The sequence below is a fragment of the Panthera uncia genome, chromosome F2, assembly GCF_023721935.1.
Source record: "Panthera uncia isolate 11264 chromosome F2, Puncia_PCG_1.0, whole genome shotgun sequence".
NCBI lineage: Eukaryota > Metazoa > Chordata > Mammalia > Carnivora > Felidae > Panthera > Panthera uncia.
Genome location: NC_064812.1, coordinates 77,395,923 through 77,417,797, shown reverse-complemented (window position 1 = coordinate 77,417,797; position 21,875 = coordinate 77,395,923). Strand labels below are relative to the sequence as shown.

The window sequence follows — 21,875 nt, the reverse complement described above, 5'->3', positions numbered from 1 at the left end:
GCTCTCAAACAAATTACAAAGTTCCGGCATAGCACTAAATGAGGTCATAGAAGTTCTGGTTCTGAAACTACAAATGTCCATCGTGTGTGTGTGTGTGTGTGTGTGTGTGTGTTTTAATATAAAATCATTTGTCTTCTCAGACTGCTATTTTTTTCAGAGTAGAAGTTTGTCATGTAAGACTTAAAGCAAGGTTTTAAAATAGTCTGTAAATACTATGCTGATGTAAATGCATGGGCCAAACTGTTCTCGACCATCCTCTAAGGTAAATTTTGTACTTATTCCCGTTTTGCGGAATGTTAGCATGAAAAAAATGGCAGAATTTACCTTAGAGAACGGCTGGGGGCAAACCGTGTGCGTGAGGCTGGCACACAGAAAGATTCACTGAACACCAAGGAGGGTCACGACAGGGGCGCTGCTGTCCCGACACCGCCTGCAAAAGGGCAATTCCTGAACCTCCCTGCACTTGTCCTCTTCTGTCAGTGGAGGGTAATTGCACTACCTCTGTAGCTCACAGGGTTTTGTAAAGGATTAAAGGAATAAAGCACGTAAGGTACTTAGAACAGTGCTCTCTACTGGAACAGAGCGTGCCCTGAATAGATGTTAGCTATTGTCTGCGAGCGGAGAGAGTACCAAAAAACCTCAGGGATTTGAGGGTCAAAATACAGAATATATAAAAGTGTATCAGAGGTTAAAACGTGCTATTTTAGCATAAGTCATTCTCACTTTAATGAATTATTAATGAATTACTGCATATATATATATATATATGTATGTATATGCAGATGTTAATATAATTTTTATGAAAGGGAAAGGAAATCGTCTGGGTTAAACACCATTATGTGCCAGGCTATAAGCTAGGTATTTTATTACGTTAGTTCATTAAATTCTATCTAGAGTAAAGAGAAGCATTCCACCTTAAAGAGAATACGCCAAAGTAAATTCAGTCTCTTAAACCCTTTAAACAGCAAAAGAACTCTCCAGTAAAGAGCAGTGAAATCTGAATTATTCATTTGTTTAAACACTTAATTATTTTCTTTCTCCTACAAAGTTCTATCTTGGCATTAATACTGAAGCTTATATTTTTTGACTCATAATTTCCTTTTTCTTATTATGAAACACGTAATATGTGCATTGATACATACAATGTATATTCGCAGTTTAAAGAACACCGTCAAGGTGAACACCTTTTACCTTCAAACATGAAAATGACTTTGAAGCTCCCGGTGCCCTCAACAGTCACCTCTCCTGCCCCCAGAGATCACCACTGCCTGCAGGTGAATGAGGACCTAGCTTTCTAAAATGCAATTCTGCTCCTTGTTTTTAACTTTTTGGAAACAGAATCACGCCACACATATTCTTCAGCATTTTCTCCCACTCAGCACTGTGTTCTAAAATTCACTGAGGCTTCACTTCCTTTTCACCGTGGACGCCACTGCTCACTTATGCACTTGACTGTCAGCGGGCATGTGGGTGGGTCCCAGTTTGGACTTAGGAGGGCAACGTTCCCATAGACATTCTCTGACATGTCTCTGGGCTCCCGTGTGCAGGAGACTCTCCAAGGCGTAAGCCTATCAGCTCGGTGTCTGGGTGGCTGGGGATGTTCATCTGTTCTTTTCTCAGCCTGACTTCCTGAAGGGATCGGCTCGAGCGATTCTCTTGCACCTCTAGTGAGAGCCCCTGTTGCTCTCTAGCCTCACCAAGCCTCGGTGTCATCATTTAAAACTTCATGATTTTTAAAGATAATTCTGTTGTTGCTGACCGAGGGATGTGCCCCCCATAGGACGGCGTTAATATTTCATTATCGGTGTTAACATGGATATTACCGAGTCCGCGATAAGAAAGTAACGCCACTTGGCAGTTAATACGCCATAAGGCACACTTGATTTGTGACTGTCCTTCCCGAATATGAAATAATGACTCAAACTCAGGACAATGTGTGCTGTTGTGAACATGACCGTGCATTTGAAAATCAGAAAAAAAAACCACTTCAAAAATTTAGGTTTTCTCGATAAGCAGATATGGCTATACGTCCACTTAAAACAGCAATTCCTGGAAGGCTTAATTTTCTGATGCCATTGATACGTATCTTTAAAATCAAACAAAATCTAGAAGGCCCCCGCTTTGCTCAATTTGCATACGCAAAGCATCAGGGCTCACTAAAGCTGCATTGGATGTCAAATCCGCATCGTGCACAGGGGGCCAGAAGACTAGAAGGGCCCTCCTTGATTAGAGAAGTGTGTGGTGAATCTTCTAGCCTCTTTTCTTTTGGTAGAATGTGAACCAAAAAGCTGGACGAAGATCAGTGTTCCCAACAAAGGACTCCATTGAAATCCACGACACCCAGTGATAAAGGAATTAAGTCATTGTGAAACTATAAAGGGTTTTCTAAACCTCTTTCATCCTGTGGTATCCTTAGTAGTCACTGTGTCATTCTCTTTCTGGCTGCTGGGGATGAGTCACATCTCCCCAGCAGCAAAATAACTACAATTTGGCCTGAAATCGAGCCAGTTCACGAGAGGGAGGGACATAAATATGTAAAGAGAAAGTTTACAATTACGCCGCATAACGGAGTAAATATCACCACTTGAAATCGAAGCGGGCCATTAAAAGACTAAACCATTAAAAAATAGCAGCATAAGCAAATTTTAGAACCCCAAAACCAAATGCAATTTCTACAGCCCTTGCAAACTACGGAGTAAAGTTTCAGAAACAGAGAAAATAGCATTTTTCATTCCTCGAAGTCATCAAACATCGATCCGGCAAGACTCGTCGCAACGTCTGAAGGGCTACGGCTGATGACCCCAAAGAGGGATTCCCCACCTCGACCCAAAGCCATTGAGGTGACACACCCTCACAACAACAACACAACAAAAGACAGAAAACAAACGTTACCTTCTGTGGGTGACAAAAACATTATTTACATGGCCCAGCCCGTTGCAGCCTGGCAAGGGACAGTGTGGCAGTTCTTGTTTGTTCAGTTTCCAGGAGAGGGGGGCCCCATTGACAGGATTCTCCTTCTGTCTCTTGGCGGCCAGGGGACAGCCAGAAGCTGTGCGGTGGGACGTGTATTTACCTGATATGTGACCTTGGCCGTCACACCCTATCACAGGACATCTAGAGAGACACAGCAGAGACGTTACCAGCAGGGAGCCAGGGGGAAACTCTACAGGAAGCACTGTAACTAGGTGGATGGGAAGGCAGCGGCGATTCCATAGCAAATAGATGGCGAGTGGTGAAATTAAGGAGCTCTGAAAATGCCAGTCCAACTAGCAAAACAGCATTGTATTCTCAGTCAGAGTGGTCCGCAGGCCCAAGCTAAGGAAGGTTCGTGCATGATCTCAGGTCATCTTCACTATACACCCGTCGGGCAGAGAGCGTTATTATCCCGTTTTTTAGGCCGGGAAAACTTTTGGAGCTCAGGTAACTTGCCACCCATTTTACTAGAAGTGGAGTCATGTTCACACCCACAGGTTTTAGGTCTAGAGCCAATCACGTAAGCGCTGTGTTAGGCTGCCTCCAAACAAAAGACCAAGTGTATAAAACGTTAACCACTTTGGCCTACATTGTATGGGACACTGCCCGTAGAATGGGGACGCTGGTTTCTTAAATGTCGAAGTAACGCATTTAGAAATGTTGTAGAGCAAGAAATTTACAAACTTCTACATCGGTAGCTGCATATATTATCCAAGACTTGGTAGCATATTTCTCAGCAGAGGGAATTCAATTTAGACAAAATTGTGCCTTAATGAAAATTAAAGTGTTGGGGGGAAATGCCGCCATATTTATCACGCTATGGCCCTTCCACCAGGCTGCTTTCCATTTAAAACTCTGGAAAAAGTATCAACTTCCTCTTTTATTATTATTGTTGTTTTGCATTATCAAAGAACTGTGTACACATAGCTAGGAATAAGACAATTTTCTTGAGCTTTGAAGCCCTCTGACCGCTTCTTCAAGCGTCCGTGCATTTCATAGGCTACCCCCTCTCCCCAGACGCTCAGCTGCTTCCCAACCAATGTCCTGCCCATCTGACCGACAAGCGGCTTCTGGCCCCGGTGCCCCACCTCAACGGTCACACTCACTTGAGTTCAGGATCTTCTTTTTCTTCCTTTGTAGGAGTCATTTTGACACCGCCTTTCCTGGCACGAGGGCAGCCGGACAAACTATGTGCATGACAGAGAACAAAACCAAACCACGTGATCTCACTGGCCACTGCGCAGAGTTCTGATTTCCCTACTTCCGAAATGAAATCGATCTTACCTTCTGTGGGAAGCGTAGTTTCCAGTCACGTGCCCGGAACCATCGCAACCCGGGGTTGGACACCTGGAAAACACAGGAACAGAGTGCCGGCCGCGTGGTTGTGGGGGAGGGAAGGGGAGCATGCCACGTTCAAGCAGAACTAAACAGAACGAGTTGCTTTTGGTGGGGCTCTTTTTTTCCCCCTTAAATGTAATGAGTTTTTGCCTAAGAATACATTTTTAAGGAATATGTTAAGGTGGGGGCGCCTGGGTGGCTCAGTCGGTTGAGCGTCGCACTTCGGCTCAGGTCATGATCTCGCGGTCCGTGAGTTCGGGCCCTGCGTCGGGCTCTGTGCTGACGGCTCAGAGCCTGGAGCCTGCTTTGGATTCTGTGTCTCCCCCCTCTCTGCCCCTCCTCTGCTTGTGCTCTCTCTCTCTGTCTCTCAAAATATGAATAAATGTTAAAAAAAGAGTAAAAAAATAAAAAATATGTTAAGATGTATAAGATAACTATCATGTGATGCTTGGCAGACAATGCATTAGCTGTTATCCTACCTTCTTTCTTTCTTCCTCTTTTTGACTTTATTTTGGGAGGAATCGGAAATTTGGCCCCAACCTACTGCTGGCCTTCTGTCTACATCATGCAAAGTTTTTCTTTTTCACTTAAGAAAAAAAAAAAAAGTTTTCCAAGTTGTTTTTGTGCACAATTTATTTTCTTTGATTTGCTCCACGACCATGATAATCTATTAAATTTACACGGACGAGAGTGGTATGTGTGATCTCCCGAGACTTGGCGCATTAATATAGTTGCCAAAGAACCCAAGTCGTTGGCACCTGGTCTGTTCTGCCTCATGGCCCAACTTAAATGGCCTTTTGGAAAATCTACCAATAGCTATTATCGACAATCGACCACTAAATTTGGAATGAGAAGGGGAAAAAGAGGAAGGGGAATCCAATTCTACTTGGAGTGCTAAGTAGGAATAGGTTTCAAAACATACTTGAAGGTAAAAATTGATACAACTTCTCACCGATCGTTACCCTTCTAAAAAATCCCCGATACTAATGAAAACACAGTGGCCAATATAAGATGTTTGCTTTTCTGAAGGTTGCTGTACACATTATCATTGTTAGTGTTCTACTTGTATGCTCACCCTGGTTCAGATTTCTCCCCAAACAAGAGTTTGAAAATAATAATAATAATAAGCAACATGAATACCATTCCTTTTCTTAAACTCTAACCCACTGAACTTTCATGAAAATACTTTTATATCCAGTCCTGAGGCAGAACATAGAGTGTAAATGCTTTTTTTTTCCCAAATGAAATTTAAAATCATCATACATCTCGGCGAGCTAACCAGAGAAACCGCCTTTGTATCTTTAACCGACCTTTGAAAGACAGAGTTTATATTCTACATTGTAGGAGAGGATTGAAAGCTGGTCTTTTTTTTATTAACATTTCTAGGAAAATAGTGGTTTCTTAGCATATTGCAATTACAGAAAAATCAGTGACCTTGTTTTGGAATTCTACTGGAGTATCTAAACAAGAGGTCAATGAAATGTCTCTTTTTCTTTTTTGTATAGAAAAAAACCCCAAAGATGTTAGTTATCAGATGGCTGTACAAAACATGTAAATACTGAATATTGCTATAGAACTTCTCGACCTACATGTTTTCAATATGTTATCAACATTTTTTTTCTAGAAATAATGTTCAGAAGAAATACTTAAGAAAACCCACAGTTACAATTAAGGCAGGGAAATGTAGACATTTAGAACAACGGAGCAAGACTGAATAAAAGTACTAAGTAAGATAAGTCTGATTGAGTATTTCTCTCTTTCACTGGCACTTCTCTCTTTTCAATCTGTTAATTATTTCTCAACCTAACATTCTGACATTTCAGTCTAGAAAAATGGCAATATAGAGAATGATTTCCAGAATCTATACTGACACAATCAATTGGACTTTACATATTGAAAATGAGAAAAGTTGCGTATTTCATAGTTCACTTCACTATTTCTGGTACCAAAATTCCCCAGTTTTATATCTGTTTAATATCACCTCTTATTTCATCAATTTGTCTTTTGTAATTTTTAGAGAAAGAATTTTAAACAAGTTAGAGAATGGAAAGACTAACAAAATAAAGAAAATAAAATCTCTGCATTTTTACTTGTGATTTAGACATCAAATGTTTATTCTACTATTTATACAAATATTGTTTTATCACTAGACTTAGTAACACTCAGTTTTCTTAAAGTATTATTATTTGCAAATAAGTTTCATGAATTTTGTTTAATGTTATTCCTTATCTTTTCTAAAGTTATGCCCTATTATATTTTTAAATATAATGATGGATTATAACTTCTTATTATTCAGATGGATTATAACTTCTTATTATTCTATATATAATGTAACAAGATGTGAAAATAAACAAGTGAGAAGTTTGGAATAAAAGAAGAGAAAAGTAGGAAAAAATAAAATCATTAAGTGGGGCGCCTGGGTGGCTCAGTCAGTTAAGCGTCCGACTTCAGCTCAGGTCACAATCTCACGGTCCGTGAGTTCGAGCTCCGAGTCAGGCTCTGGGCTGATGGTTCAGAGCCTGGAGCCTGCTTCCGATTCTGTGTCTCCCTCTCTCTCTGTCCCTCCCCCGTTCATGCTCTGTCTCTCTCTGTCTCAAAAATAAATAAACATTAAAAAAAAATTAAAAAAAAATTAAAAAAAATAAAATCATTAAGTAAAAGATAATAAACATGTGACTTTGAGATCCTGTACACTAGGCTGAAATGAGCTAAAATTGTGCCTAGCTCCCAAAAGTGAAAGACAATCACATGATTCAAAATTCCCATAAGGCAAAATATTATGCCGTTTACTTAAAATTAGATGATGAAAGGGCTCTGCCACACCTTCATAGTTCTGATTTAGTGTATAAATTCTGAAATCAACAGAAAAAAGCATTATGTTTAACTATTACACGGTTACTTTAAAAAATACTATAATATATAAAAAAAAAATCCCCCAAACGAGCAAATTAACTAAATCAAATTAGAGGGAGTTGGTTTTAGTCATTTGAACTTTTTGGTGAAAGAGTGCATTGGTCATACTTTCGTTAGGCGTGATTTACTACTTGTTAGTACGGACCCCACGGGTCTTGAACGCGGGGAGTCCTGACTCAGAGGGTGCAGGGCAAGGAAGTCTTGGTTCCAATACTTACTTAAGCTCCTGGGAATTTGCAGCCATGAGGGATTTAAGAGTCTTATCTGCTAAAGGACATCCAGAAACACTAAAGAGGGATGAGAAAAACAAAAGCAAAACACACAACACTGACATGTACAAATCCCACTCAAATGGCATCTTGAGTCTGTGAATAAATGCTAAATTTACTGGGGACCGAAAATTGGGAAAAATACAACCAGGTTTGAATCTGGCTTTGCCACCCTGACCAGTCTGGGCTTGTGGGCCCCTCAGTTATTTCCCACAGACTCAGGTTTGCTATCAAATGAAGGGCTTTAACCCAACGAGTCTCTCCGACTCTAGAACTCAGTGATACGATGATTACTGACTTGGAGTTCATTTCCACTGCACAACGAGCTGTGGTGGCTTAAAGGTTGAAACCAATGCCCAAAGGGAAAGCGAATCACATCAACGAAGAGGTAAGTGGAGACACTAAACCCAGCTTTTTTGCCTTGCTTCATCTAACACACTGACCTTTTAATTGCCCAGGGCGGAGGATGCCACATCTGACAAGGTGAATGGTCAACCCAAGTCACTCTACTGTCTTACCTTGGTTTCACTTGAGTCCTAAAGCTAGATAGAACCAAAGCCCTGACATAAACTCTAGCTTTTGGTTTATGATCTGCATAATAGGACCAGAAAAACATTTTTGACCAAAAATCATGATTTCTACACCATATAAATAAAAAGCCAGAAGATTTAACTTCCCTTTATTTCTGAAAAAAAAAAAAAAAAACAAAACAAAACACAAAAAACAAAAAACAAAAAAACAAACAAAAAACAAAAAAACCCAAAATGCCCCCAACCGCAACTAACTCACTCTTCAATTCGGAATCCAGATACTGCCTTTCTTGAATGGGTGACAATAAGGATTTACAAAGTATTTACATTAGAATAAGATGTTGTAGGCTATCAGGTACCTGCGATGGGACGCATAGTTCCCTGTGACATGGCCACTTCCGTCACATCCTGGCGTTGGACAGCTGAGTCAAAAAATATATACATAAAGTCAAGCACTTTCCACAGATTCATTTGCTGTGTCTGTAGGTTATGATGTATCGTCTCTTTTCAAGATCGGTTAGCACAGTACAGGACACGCAGGGGCTAGCAAACTAAGGATTTATGTCCTACAGGAACCAGGAGACTAGCAAGAGAAGACTGGCCAGATCTGAAAGTATTCGTTTTCTTTTCTTTTTCTTTTTTTCTAAACTAGGGGAGTCTGGGTAGCTCAGTTGGTTGAGTGTCAGACCCTTTAAAAAAAATTTTTTTTTAACCGTGATCAATTCTTGATAGAAAGAAAGACAGAGCATGAGTGGGGGAGGGGCAGAGAGAGAGGGAGACACAGAGGGAGACACAGCGGGCTCCAGGCTCCGAGCTGTCAGCACAGAGCCTGACAAGGGGCTTGAACCATGAACTGTGAGATCATGACCTGAGCCCAAGTCAGACGCTTAACCGACTGAGCCACCCAGGTGCCCCTGAAGGTATTCGTTTTCAATATCACATTAGTTCTCTGACTCGAATCATGTAGGAAGGCGATGCGCAAATATATGCCCTCATGATGTTATGAGTCAACAACCAATGATGTCTGATTTCTTTGAAAATACAAATGTCATAAACCCGCGCTTTATGACGAGAATGGCTCTTGGGAATACTGGCACCAAGTACATACCAGATTTTAGAAAGGAATTTTTGTGAGTTTTTAAGGGAAGGGCATCAGAGTAACTTCATATACATTTTTAAAAAGTGCCTGAAAAAGAAAATCTTTGAACACACTACCTATCTCTGGAAAGGTAAGCTGACATTTTAGATGGGAAAGTTGCTGACGATACAGAAGCAGATAAGAAACTTAGTTATTAAAGCTTGGGATCAGTTTCGTCTAAAGCTTAAAACCAACATAGACAATTGCTAATTAACAACCAAAGCAGTAGGCTCTCCAGGCTACCTGCCAAAGCCTCGAGTCGGTACTGGTGCACTCCATTTTATCTCAGAAGCTGGTCACATTCTGCACATCTTATGTGTTTTAAAAATAACGTAAGGGGATTTGTTTCTGTAGTTAATAGATTCCTTGGTTTCTCAGTCATTTATTTTCCTCTGATGCTGCTCAAAAGTCACTCATTTGGAGTAAGCAGATTGACCCCAGCCTACTCAGTGCTATTTGTGGCCATGTTAATCAGAGGAAAAATCAGTTACATCATTCAGGCTTCTGGTTTTCTCTGACACGCTGCCTAACGTGAAGGCTTACCCGTATGTGTAGAATACAGAGTTTACCTCTTTGAAGGGACATTTAGAGACAAATTGCCAACATCTAAGGCTTTTTGAAATACCACCTTTTAAGTTTCTTTTTGTTTGTGTTTTTCCCCTGTGAGCTACTTTCTAATCAATTTCAGGTAATCTAAAGAGACTGTAAGACTTAGAACATTTCCATCTCTCAGGGAGATGTTTGATTTTTAGGGCTTGATCTAAGCTGAATTGCCTAGCTCTTCCCCCATCACTTTCCCTAGATGGGTTCTCAGAAAGGAAAATGCAAAAGCTATAGATGTATGTAAACAAGAAAAGAAAAAAAAAAAAAGAACAACGATCAACATTTGAGCTGAGTGATCTTGCAAGTGCCGTTCACCCACTAAAGGAAGAAACAATCTCTTTTGAACACTAAAGCAACTGGAATATTCAGAGCGTGAGAGATGTGTTTAATTGCCTGGGAATCCTTGCTTTAGAAATGCATGGCCACCTAGTGTGCAAAAACAGCATTGTATGCGCTTTATTTTATTATTTCATTTCATTTCTATTTTTAAATGACTCCTGTTAATACTGCCAGGAGAGGCAAGGAAGTGCCAGTGATTTTTAAATCAATCAGCTAAAACTATTTAGGAGGTAAAATAATAAAGCTAATTAATTAATTTAATTAGTTGCTAATTACTTTTTTTAAGTTTGGTGGTATAAAGAGGTCGAAGAATAAAGAAAGGATTGGAGATGTCGGTGTTGTGGGAAAAGCTTTTGTTTCAGATTCTGATAGCTGGCTTAAATTACAAATCTTCAGGGGCGCCCGGGCAGCTCAGTCGGTTAAGCGTCCGACTTCAGCTCAGGTCATGATCTCGCGGTTTGTGGGTTCGAGCCCCACGTCGGGCTCTGTGCTGACAGCTCGGAGCCTGGAGCCTGCTTCGGATTCTGTGTCTCCCTCTCTCTCTGCTCCTCCCCCGCTTGTGCTCTGTCTCTCAAAAATAAATAAACATTAAAAAATGAAAAACAAAACCAAAACAAAACAAAAACAAGTCTGCAGTGAAAAATCTTACACAATCACATGGGCCTAACTAGTTGGGCAAAATCTTCTGGGAAGGTTTGCAAATGAAAGTATTAACCTTGGAGAAAGGAAACACGCTAGTTCCTTTAGTGAGTGGCCTCAAATTCTAAGACAGTTTATTCTAATCAACATTAAAAAATTCTATTTTGAGGGGCACCCGGGTGGCTCAGTTGGTTAAATATCCAACCCTTGATTTAGATTCAGGTCCTGACCTCTCAGTCGTGAGATAGAGCCCCTCTCAGGTTCCAAGCCCAGCGGGAGTCTGCTCGGATTCTCTCGCTCCCTCTCTTTCTGCCCCTCCGCCACTCTCTTTCTCCCTCTCTTTCAAAAATAAACAAACATTAAAAACAATCCTATTTTGGGGCACATGGATGGCTCAGTCAGTTAAGCCTCTGACTCTTGGTTTCAGCTCAGATAACGATCTCACAGTTCGTGAGTTCGAGCCCCTCATCAGGCTCTGTGCTGACTGTGTGGAGCCTGCTTGGGATTCTCTCTCTCTCTCCCCCCGCCCCCCTCTGTTCTTCCCCCACTTGTGCTCACTCTCTCTCTCTCAAAATAAACAAAAAAACTTTAAAAAATCTTGTTCTGCAAACAGTTTCCGGTAAGTAATTAAGGTACATTTATCTGTTAGAAACACAAAGCAAAACATAATTTTTAAAAAGGATGAAACTATAGAGTAGTCAGACTTTAACAAAACCAGTGAACTACACTGCAGTTACATGAAGATCAGCGGCACCTCATCTGGAAGATGCGGAAAGAGCCACGAGGTCTCTACAGAGTTAATTTCCCAGGAATTCAAGACTGTATTCCCAAAACTGTTCCCAATGTTTTCAGAGCCTTCCTCTTTCTCGTTTGCTTTGTCCCAGCAAGAAGTGCCCACTACAGGGGCGCCTGGGTGGCTCAGTCAGCTGAGCCTCCAACTTGGGCTCAGGTCATGATCTCGCGGTCTGTGGGTTCGAGCCCCGCGTCGGGCTCTGTGGTGACAGCTCAGAGCCTGGAGCCTGCTTCGGATTCTGTGTCTCCCTCTCTCTCTGCTCCTCCCCCACTTGTGCTCTGTCTCTCTCAAAATAAATAAACTTTAAACAACAATTAAGAAAAATAAGAATAAGTAGTGAATCCAACGTCTGAGAAAGGGCACACGGTCCAGCGTGAAGGGAACTCAGCCAGTTCCTCACCGACACCACACGTACTGTGGAACTTCCCACCAACTGTCTTCAGAAACTGGATTTCAAGGGGCGCCTGGGCGGCTCAGTCGCTTAAGCGTCCGACTTCGGCCCAGGTCATGATCTCACGGTTCGTGAGTTCGAGCCCCACGTGGGGCTCCGTGCTGATGGCTCAGAGCCTGGAGCCTGCTTTGGATTCTGTGTCTCTCTCTCTCTGCCCCTCCCCTGCTCTGTGTCTATCTTTCTCTCTGTCTCTCTCTCAAAAATAAACATTAAAAAAATTAAAATAAAAAACAAGAAGTGCCCATCACAAAATAATCTCACTTCATTTTTCTGTTCAAAATGACAATGCAGGTTAATTATCAATCTTTCACACTACATTTAGTTTGGAATGACTCTTACGTTTTGCAAATATTGACCTTTAAAGGATGAAACTTTGCCATTTTTGAAGGGATTTAAAATAAGATGCAGACACAAAATCCATACGAAGTTTTCTCCCGCGAGGGAGAAAGTATATGGCTGACCCCAGGTCACCTCTGGGAAGAAACAGTGTTCGGTGAAATTGAACCTTTAGTGTGTTTGGTACTACACCCATCACACTGTTCCAGCCACCAGGCTCCAGGTGAACATTAAATTCTTTATGAAATCCATAAAGAATGTAATCTAAGATTACTTAAATATCAGTCACAGGTCAACCCAATAAACCAATGTTGCCCTAGGAATAATTTCATCGAACACTTCCTATGTGCAAGGTTTGCAACAGCATTTAAGATGTGTTCCCTGCTCCCGATTCATGTTCGTGCAGCTGGGAAAGAAGAGGCAGCATGGTAAATATCATTTACCAATGGCGTGGATGTAGGAGAACACGAAATCAATGAAAGAACTCCCCTGCCCCCCTGCCCTCCTGCCCCCCTGGTCTAGTGGGGGAGGCAGACAACAGAGAATACAGGCGAGCAAGATGTATGAGTGTGTTAAATACTGAGGGACCACAGGAGATCTGGGAAAGAGGATGGGAGCATGAGGGCTGGGGGTGGGGGGCGGCTACAGTAGCCAGGAAGACCCGTCAGGGCAGTGACATCTGAGAGAAGAGTCGAGGGAGATCCCTGCAGAAGTCCGTGGTGTGGCGGATGGAATGGCAATAGTGAGGCCGTGAAGCCTTAGGGGAAAAGCAGAAGGGGTGGCTGGTGGAGAGGGAGGGGCAGAGTCCTACCTGGAGGGGACAGCTCATTGCCCACGGGCCCTTGGAAGTGGAGGTGACATAGGCCTGGGAGTCCCTGGAGTAGAGATGGTTCCAACATCATCCTACATCCAAAGGACTGAGTGTAGACAGAGGAGAGAAGAGGTTCCAGGACTGAGCTCTGAGACATTCTGCCTTTGGAAGGCTGTCCAGGAGTCTAAGAAGGGGTCCTAGGTGAGGTGGGAAACTGTCCTGAGGTGTGGTTCCCTGGAAGGTGCTGGAGACAGAGCAGGATGTGATCAGCTCTGCTGAATCCTGCAGCCCCGGCAAGTAGGGTCAAGGGGACCAAGAACTCACACCAGATGGGTCCCCTGGAGAACTTGGGGACGCTTCGGGCGGAACGGTGAAGGCACAAGCCTGTCTGAGAGAAATTCAGGGGAGAAACTGAGTCACGCAGTAGAGGCAGCTTTCTTGAAGAGACGGGGGCTGAGGTGAAAAGCAGGTCAGGAGAGGGCTTTTAAGTTTTCTTACTAGAAAAATTTAAACATACTTTTATGCTGAGGGATTCAGAAGAGAAGGAACAGATGCTGGTGCCTAAGTGAAAGGGTTACTTTCTGCTAGAAAGTCTCATTGATCGGCAGCTTTAAATATACTTGTGTAAGAATGCGCTTTAATATTTCACCACGTACAGAGAGAATATTTTCTTGCATTTCACTCCCTCACTCACGTTAAACACAACCCGGCCAGGACTATCCCACCTGCTGGGGATGTAAATGTAGAAAACCAGCGGCTCCTGCCTTGTCTTTGCCTGAAACCCCCTTCGCCTCTTCCCTTCCTCACTTACCGTCTATCCTGGTATCTCTACTCCCCTGCCCGACAACTCGACAACTCGGGAGAAGGAACTTAGCGGCGCCTTCGGTCTGACAGGCCCAGGTCAACTCATGTCCGTAAGGAATTTGTGTGAATCGCGCCCTCAGTTCCGACGACACACGGTCGCCCGTCTCCAAGGCTGGCCGAATGAGGCTGTGAGAGCCGGGCGAGGTCCACAATCTTAGTTTTTGTCACTGCACTGATGCGGTGGCTGTCCCTGCGCCGTCCCTGCGCACAGACTTCTCTGAATTTCTCCACCTCGTGCTCCCTTCTCTGCCTCCGTGACTTTGTAAGACCCATTTTCCCAAGGTTTGTTCAGCATTTTCTTAACCTCTTTGCACTTAGGGTGCAAGCCAATAACACCCAATGCCCAGTTTGGCATTTTGTTAGCTTTTTGCTCCCATGGCAATCATTCGCCACGGTCACCCTCCCGAACCTCTCAACGGCCTCATTTCTGCATTCTCTGTGGGCTTCTGTTTTCACACTGCTCAGGTGTGTTCCTCAAGTTCTGTAATGAGCACTCTGTCCCTTTCTTTCTAGACTTTCTCTAGCATCATCTCCCAGGGGCCACTGCCTCATGATCTCACGTCTGAATCTCTACATCGGTGTCTTAGATGACCTTCCTAACACAGTCCCCGAGGGCCTCCAGCCTCACGATAATTCTGCGCACTGTTCCCCCTGAGGTACACACCCTTAGCTCACCTCTCTGTCTAAAGCCCACGGCTTGCTAGTGCAAACCTGCAGCCAGGCCCTCTCCTCCACTGCTTGGCTCCATTCTCACTCTCTCTCCAGGTCCAGCTGGCCCTCAGGGCTCAGCTCAGGGCCTCTGCCCGCCCCCGAAGCTGGTCCCGGCTCCCAGCCTCTACCGCAGTCTTAGCTGGTGCTTACTGCCTTCGGGCGCCCTGGTCTTTAAACTCTTCTGAGTCACAGAACCCTTTTCTCCAAGGGGTGATGGAAACCGTTACCCCCCCTACCCAAGAAATCATTTACATGAAATGCCGTCGGGTTCACACACTCCCTGAAGCACTGTCTTGGATCTTCTGGGGTCAGTAGGGTCAGATTAAGAACCTCTGACCAAAACACGAACATTTCTTCAACTCATTCAACCAATCCAGAAGCAACATTCTCTATCCCTACACCCCGTTCGTTTCCTTGGAGGCACTTTCTGGAAGGGCAGAGTTTGTCTGCTCCTATATTCCCAGCATCTATATGTGCCTACTAACACAGGGTAGGCATGCGAAAAATTGTTACTGAAGGGGCGCCTGGGTGGCTCAGTCGGTTGAGCGTCCGACTTCAGCTCAGGTCACGATCTCACCGCTCGTGAGTTCGAGCCCCGTGTCGGGCTCTGTGCCGACAGCTCGGAGCCTGGAGCCTGCTTCGGATTCTGTGTCTCCCTCTCTCTCTGCCCCTTCCCCACTCATGCTCTGTCTCTCTCTCTCAAAAATAAACATTAAAAATTTTTTTAAAAATTATTACTGAATAAATTAACAATTGTTCCACTGCCATAGAGAGAATAGCTAGACCCAAATAGCCCTAAAAAGATGTGACTTCTTAAGAATGGATTCTGGATCTGGGGCACCCGGGGGGCTCAGGTGGTTAATCATCCAACTCTTGATTTGGCTCAGGTCACGATCTCGTAGTTTGTGGGATTGAGCTCCGTGTCGGGCTCCACGCTAACGGTGCAGAGGCTGCTTGGGATTCTCTATCTCCCTCTCTCTCTGCCTTTCCCTTGCTTGTGCTCTCTCTCTCCGAATAAAGAAATAAACTTAAAAATAATAAAAATAATAGAAAATAAAGAAGAATGGATTCTGGATCTTTCACTCCATCATCACCACTGACTGCAGAGCATCACTACACTCATCACGGCGAAAATGGTAATTGATTTCTAACAGAATCCCCAAATTAAATGTAAAAATTCCTCTTCAAAAAGAAAAAGCTGGACTCTGCTTTGTTTTTGTTTTGTTTTGTTTTTAATTTTAGAGACAGCATAAGCAGGGCAAAGGCACAGAAGGAGAGACAGAGACAGACAATCTTAAGCAGGCTCCACACTCAGCATGAAACGTGACTTAGGGCTTGATCCCATGATCCTGGAATCATGACCTGAGCCAAAATCGAGAGTCAACCGACTAAGCCACCCAGGCACCCCGGTCTCTGCCTCCCAGGAAAATCTGTGAGTCTGCGAAGGAGGTTAGACCGACGGGTAGTAAGTTTTTCGTATCATCTGTGTGATAACAGTACTGTTAATTATGTTATGGAAAGGAACATTAGTTTACTGACAGGTACTTAATATTTATTGTAAAATCAAAAAGAAAATGGCTGCTGCCTGTATTTCAAACACAGGTGTAATATTTTAAAATTTTCAATGTAATAATTGTTTAAATTCTCACTAAATGTGATTAATTTATCAAAAAAAAATTTCAATAGGAACATGAATTAATGTACTTCCCCATTAAAAAAGTATTTATGCCTTTAGTGGACAAAATGCAATAATCTTACATAGAATACTGTGAGCTAGTCTATGCCGCAGGTAGTAATAATGATCACAAAATGAGAACATTCTACCTGCTAGGCATTTTATATATTCTTATAGATTATTTCATTAGATTTTCACAATTTCATGAGATGACTATTGATATCCCTGTTTTACATTTAAGAAACTGGAGGTTCAAATGAGTTAAAAAACTTTGTCTACGGCCATGAGACTAGCAACTGGTACTACAAAGACACAATAGAACAAAGCACAACGAAAGATTTTGATGAGCCAAACAGAACAAAAAATGTAAACATTTCTAATTGGTTTACATTGGTTTTGTGTTTTTAAATCATTTCTTAGCATGAAGTCTCGTCACGTACACTTTGATTTTTGTAATTCTCTTAGTTCTAAGCAGAAATTTCGGTACGTATCGAACACTTAACTATCGACTGGTTGAAATTGTCCTAAAACATTCCGAAAATCAGCTATACAAATCAGGATGTGATTCCTCAAAATTATGAACTTGAGTCTCCTAGTTCTAGAATCTCGCAGAATATGCCGTTGAAGATGACTTACGTAATGAGCTCTTTTTTGAGGTCTCTCGCGTGGAGCTTGGGTTTAGGACTTGGTATGGAGGCCTCTCCAGGAAACTTTTTTTCCTCTAAATTTTCTAGAGAGCTCGCAGGGTCTTTCTGGAAAAAATAAATTAAAAAAAAATACAGAAGCACAGAAGGCATTAGGGAACCTGAAAAGACAACTGTATACGGAGTCATCAGGGTGGAATTTGAGTTTTAGCTTAATGACTTAGCTGAAGTTCCTCATTGGATTTGGACTCAAAATTAATGAGCTAATAAAGTATAATGATATCGTGATTAGGATGGACCTCTATCCTTGGTGAAGAAAAGAAAATTATAATTCATGAGGACATTTTGGCAAATATAACTATAGGGGCATTTCTTGAGCTATATAGTGAATATGTTTCTGATTTTATTGCATAATGAATGTTTCCTGGAGAATGTAGAAATAGTTCTTTACGTACACAGCAGTCATTGGTAAAACAAAAGAAATATTGCAAAAGTGAACCATACATTTTTAAATGAAAAAGAATAAGTAAATTTAGGTTAACAAAATGTTCTTTCTGATATACAAAAAGTTAACATTTAAATTGTTTAAAGATGTAATAACTGGTCCACAATATGTAGGCATTTGGTTTGATCTTTCTGGATAATTGCTTTTATTCTCACATCATTTCCTATTTTCTTAAGTTACCTCTTTTGCTTAGTATCTTGTAATGCTTTTACTCATTGGATGGAATTTCTTGCTGGCTTACCCCTCATTTTTGTGGCCTTCTTTTAAGCTTAAAACTGATCTTGATTTCATAAGGAAGATTTATTAATCCTTTCAAATAATTTATAGACCGTCTGATATATTATCTTACAGAAAACTAATGATGGTTTTCCTCAATTACATAATTAGCTTACATTCATCCTTAAGCTTATATCCAGTAAATATAATGCTTCCTGGATTTAATATTAAAATCAGATTAACTAATATGGAAAACTATTCTAATTCTCAAAAGTACTGACCTGTTGAAAATGAGAAAACTATTCTGAATTATTCAAGGTAAATCTCATTTAAGTCAAATGGATATAAAAATGTGATGGCAAAATATAATATATATAAAAAAACGTATATAATATATTTTAATAATTCTGAGTCTACACTCAAAATCAGTGGGAAAACAAAATCCCTGGGTTTTTTCCCAACCAAGGAAAAATTCAAACCTTGAGCTCAGTCATAAAGGCACGTGTAATCATCTTCATTAATTACTTGGATAACAATTCGGCTGTTTTCCACAAAACCACACAGCGGTAAATACATTGGTAAACCATCTCAAGTTACACCATCCACAGACCAAATTAATAAAACCTGGTTTGGTCCAACTTCTTTCTGTATATTCTTTATAGTGCTAAGTATTCCATTTTATTTAATGGATATATGTTTGAAAATAGTAGGAGATCATAATGCACCGTTTAAAAATAAAGAGAAATGGGTGCCTGATAGTAGCTGCCTTGTAAGATACAAAAAGAAATGCCACTTTGACGCTCCTTCTATGGAATCTACAGCAAAATAGACGGATGGTGCTTATCTTTTTCAAGCTTTACAGTGTAAATGCCTAACATGAAACAACTCCTAATTATAAGACCTTAAACCTGACAATACCACCATTTGGGGCTATCTGGAGTCCACCCGGGGAGTGTTTTCTGCTATAATTTATAAATGTCTTGGCTTTTTGAAAGTAGACACAAATGCTGAATCCAATATTGTCTCAGTGTGAAACAGCCTTTGTTTTTCTGTTTAGGTGCTGAATTTTTTTTAAAAATGGCATAAAATGAAAAAGAGCCTTTTATTATTTTCTTCATGATAAAATTAAGAACAAAGTATTCCTAAAGGCGTGTACATTTATAGATGAACATAAAAACATATAAAGTTTATAAGCTATTGTTGAACTGCGGAATCTATACATTATGAGAGGCAAGAGAATAAGGGATTTTGAAAGAAATGATCACTTATGAAAATTTATGCTATTATTGTGACTAAAATGTATATAAACATAATGCTTGCAGAATGTATGGCATTCAATTTGGAATAGGAACATGTGGTAACGTTTTAATAGGATAATTTTATTGGATATGACCTTTTAAATATTTCGCAGCTCCTTAGAAAAACTATGGACTCTTATGCACGCAATTACATTATGAAAGAACTGTCTTTTTCCCTTTTCTTCACTCAGCATCCTACCCCTAGAAACCTACAGAGAGCATATACACAGACGACCATCACTGAAAGAATTCCTAATTTTGTTGCACAAGCATTTTATACTAGAAAAAATTTTAAACAGCACCCAGTAAAAAATAAGTCAATATCATTTGGAAGAATTTTTTTCAAAATTTCAACTATAATTTTAAAAATAATAATTTTATCCTCTGGACATGTAAGAGAGAATGTGGTATATATGCATTGCATTTAGAAAGTATACGGGTGCAATGAAATTCCTTTAATGTACAGATGGAAGTTTATATTGATTTCAGTAAAGGCCAGAACATAATGGTAACATGAATAACAGATAATAGCATCTGGCACTTTTAACATTTTAAGCCCTGAAATCTTTGGAGAACTGACAGTTGAATGCAACTGACAGCCCTAGTTATTTCTCCGCACTTTCCTTTCGAGATATTTTGAGTTTTTTCCAGATTCAGGATTTTTTTTTTGCAGGGGGCATCTGGACAGGCTATTTCACTGAGAGAGACAGACAATATTTTCTGAAAATTACCACCAAAATTAAGCAACTGTTGTGCATATGAACTAGATAACAATGAATTAGAAATAATCGCTCTGTTTCTGGTTGTGTGTGCGTGTACGTGTGTGAGTGTCCTGTGTGGCAGGGCTCGGGGAGGCGGTGGAGGTGGGAACGGGCAGGACGGGGGTGTCAGAGCAGAACCGACCACCCTTCACAGCTTATGGCCTGGGTGGAGCACAGCATCCCATTGGGCTCACTGGAAAAGTGTGGTCACGTCCTGTAGATCAGGGTCAAGGGGGGCTTGGTCCGCTGTTGCCTTGGCCACACCTCGCCAAGTACCATTTCTTCATTGTTCTCTTCTTCCCTTTCCTTTCTAATTTCTCAATATTTCCCGGCTGTCACCATTACTTGATGTGGTTTTTAATCTTTTCCTTCTCTTTATTTTCACCCTTCTCCTCTTTCTTCATTTTAGGAAATCCTAGGCCCATTTCTTAATTTCTGTATGACCAAGGACCAACAACTTTACCTCCTCGAGTCTCAATTTTCTCCTCCAAAAACTCTGACCATAATCCTGCTTTTCAGGATTGTTAGGGTGATAAGACACTGTGTCTAAAGATTCCTTATCTTTATCCTTACGGTGTCCCTCTGCCACTTTTGCAACGAGGACAATGAATACAATCTATTTTTTCAAAATAGTAACTATCAAGTATCACAGTTTTCATTTACAAGATTCAGAACGGGGAGAAAAATATTGTCTATTTGTAGATTACCTTGGTGCAGAAGGAGGCACAAAGAACGAGGGCTGAGAAATTGTCTTAGGGAGTCACAGTGCTTTAGAAACACTTCTGTGTGTGTGTGTGTGTGTGTGTGTGTGTCCCCATCAGGTATAGTTTCCCCAAGCAATGAATTGCTCATGGTCAAATAACTGTGACAATAAATATTAAGCTTAAAAAATGTTGTCAGCTCAAACCTAGGGCAAGCACTTTGACCTCGAGAACTCACTTAGCATCTTCAACGTCCTCTTTTGTTATTCTTAGTGACACTGAATTTCCACACAGCTTCTGGATTCCAGATTTCAGAATGCTTAGGTTGTAAACAGTAGCAGTAAGAGTCTCTACTGTCAGACCTGAAGTAAGTTAGCCTTTCTGAAAAGAGCAGGAGTCTAATCTAAACAAATCCATTTTCTCCACGATTTTGCTGGGAAACAAAACACTGTCACAGATATATAAGCATTAGATAAGAACATACTCTAGTTGAATCTCCAGGGTGAATCCAGATTTTTTTTGGAATTACGTAGATAAATGAGATTGGAAATAAAGATAAAATATTTATTATGAGACCTCATTTTCTGGCTGATAAGACGTATAGCCGAGGAGGGTTCCTCAGGCACTTACTAGACCCCCAAATGGGAGGCGTGTCTCAGAATGTGAATGCAATGTTGACATTGTTGCTGATGCCAAAAATTATAACCAAGATCAAACAATACAAGAGACCCTAAAGGAAAACAAGAACCCACTTGACACAAATTTTCTTCATTACTACTCAAGACTGAATCAGTATGTCTAACACTGGAGGGAAGATTTCTGGTGACTGTTGACCATGGTCCATTTATAGCACAGTCACAAGGGTGGGGACAGAAAGTCTACATCCCACCCTGCACATGACATGGAGATACTCCCAAACAAGGTGGGTGTTGTCCTCATGGGATCCATCCAATAATACGGCACAGTTATGCTTACTTTGTAAATACCATACTTCATGTGACATAAGACTTTTTACCAAACCTTCAACAATAAATCTTCTGACTAGGATTCGGCTTCCTTTTGGTGGTGTAGAGTGGGATGAACCATGGTCTTCTCAGCTCTTGGACTAGCTGGTTATTGAGCAGTTTGGGAGGGCAGGCCCGTTCTCTACAGCTGGCTACTACAGAGGGGGACTGAATCAACAATCTTGAAAGGAAAGAAAGAAGGAAGAAGGGAGGGAAGAGGAAAGGAAGGGATGAAGGAAGGAAAGAAAGAAGGAAGGAAGGGAGGAAGGAGGGAAAGAAAAAAGGAAGAAGGGAGGGAGGAAGGAAGAAGGGAGGGAGGAAGGAAGGAAGGGATAAATGAAGGAAAGAAAGAAGGAAGAAGGA

The 21,875-nt window shown here is 41.3% G+C and overlaps 1 protein-coding gene across 1 annotated transcript in view; it reads right to left on the bottom strand.

Moving 5' to 3' along the window:
• ST18 (ST18 C2H2C-type zinc finger transcription factor) overlaps positions 1 to 21,875 on the bottom strand; it is a 66,860-nt gene that overhangs the window by 12,888 nt on the left and 32,097 nt on the right. The window contains exons 9-14 of the mRNA XM_049633717.1: positions 17,020 to 17,135; positions 8,383 to 8,445; positions 7,443 to 7,511; positions 4,258 to 4,320; positions 4,080 to 4,160; positions 2,893 to 3,114 (exon numbers count right to left, since the gene is read on the bottom strand). Coding sequence (XP_049489674.1) covers positions 2,893 to 3,114; positions 4,080 to 4,160; positions 4,258 to 4,320; positions 7,443 to 7,511; positions 8,383 to 8,445; positions 17,020 to 17,135 — 614 coding nt within the window. The remainder of the gene's footprint in view (positions 1 to 2,892; positions 3,115 to 4,079; positions 4,161 to 4,257; positions 4,321 to 7,442; positions 7,512 to 8,382; positions 8,446 to 17,019; positions 17,136 to 21,875) is intronic.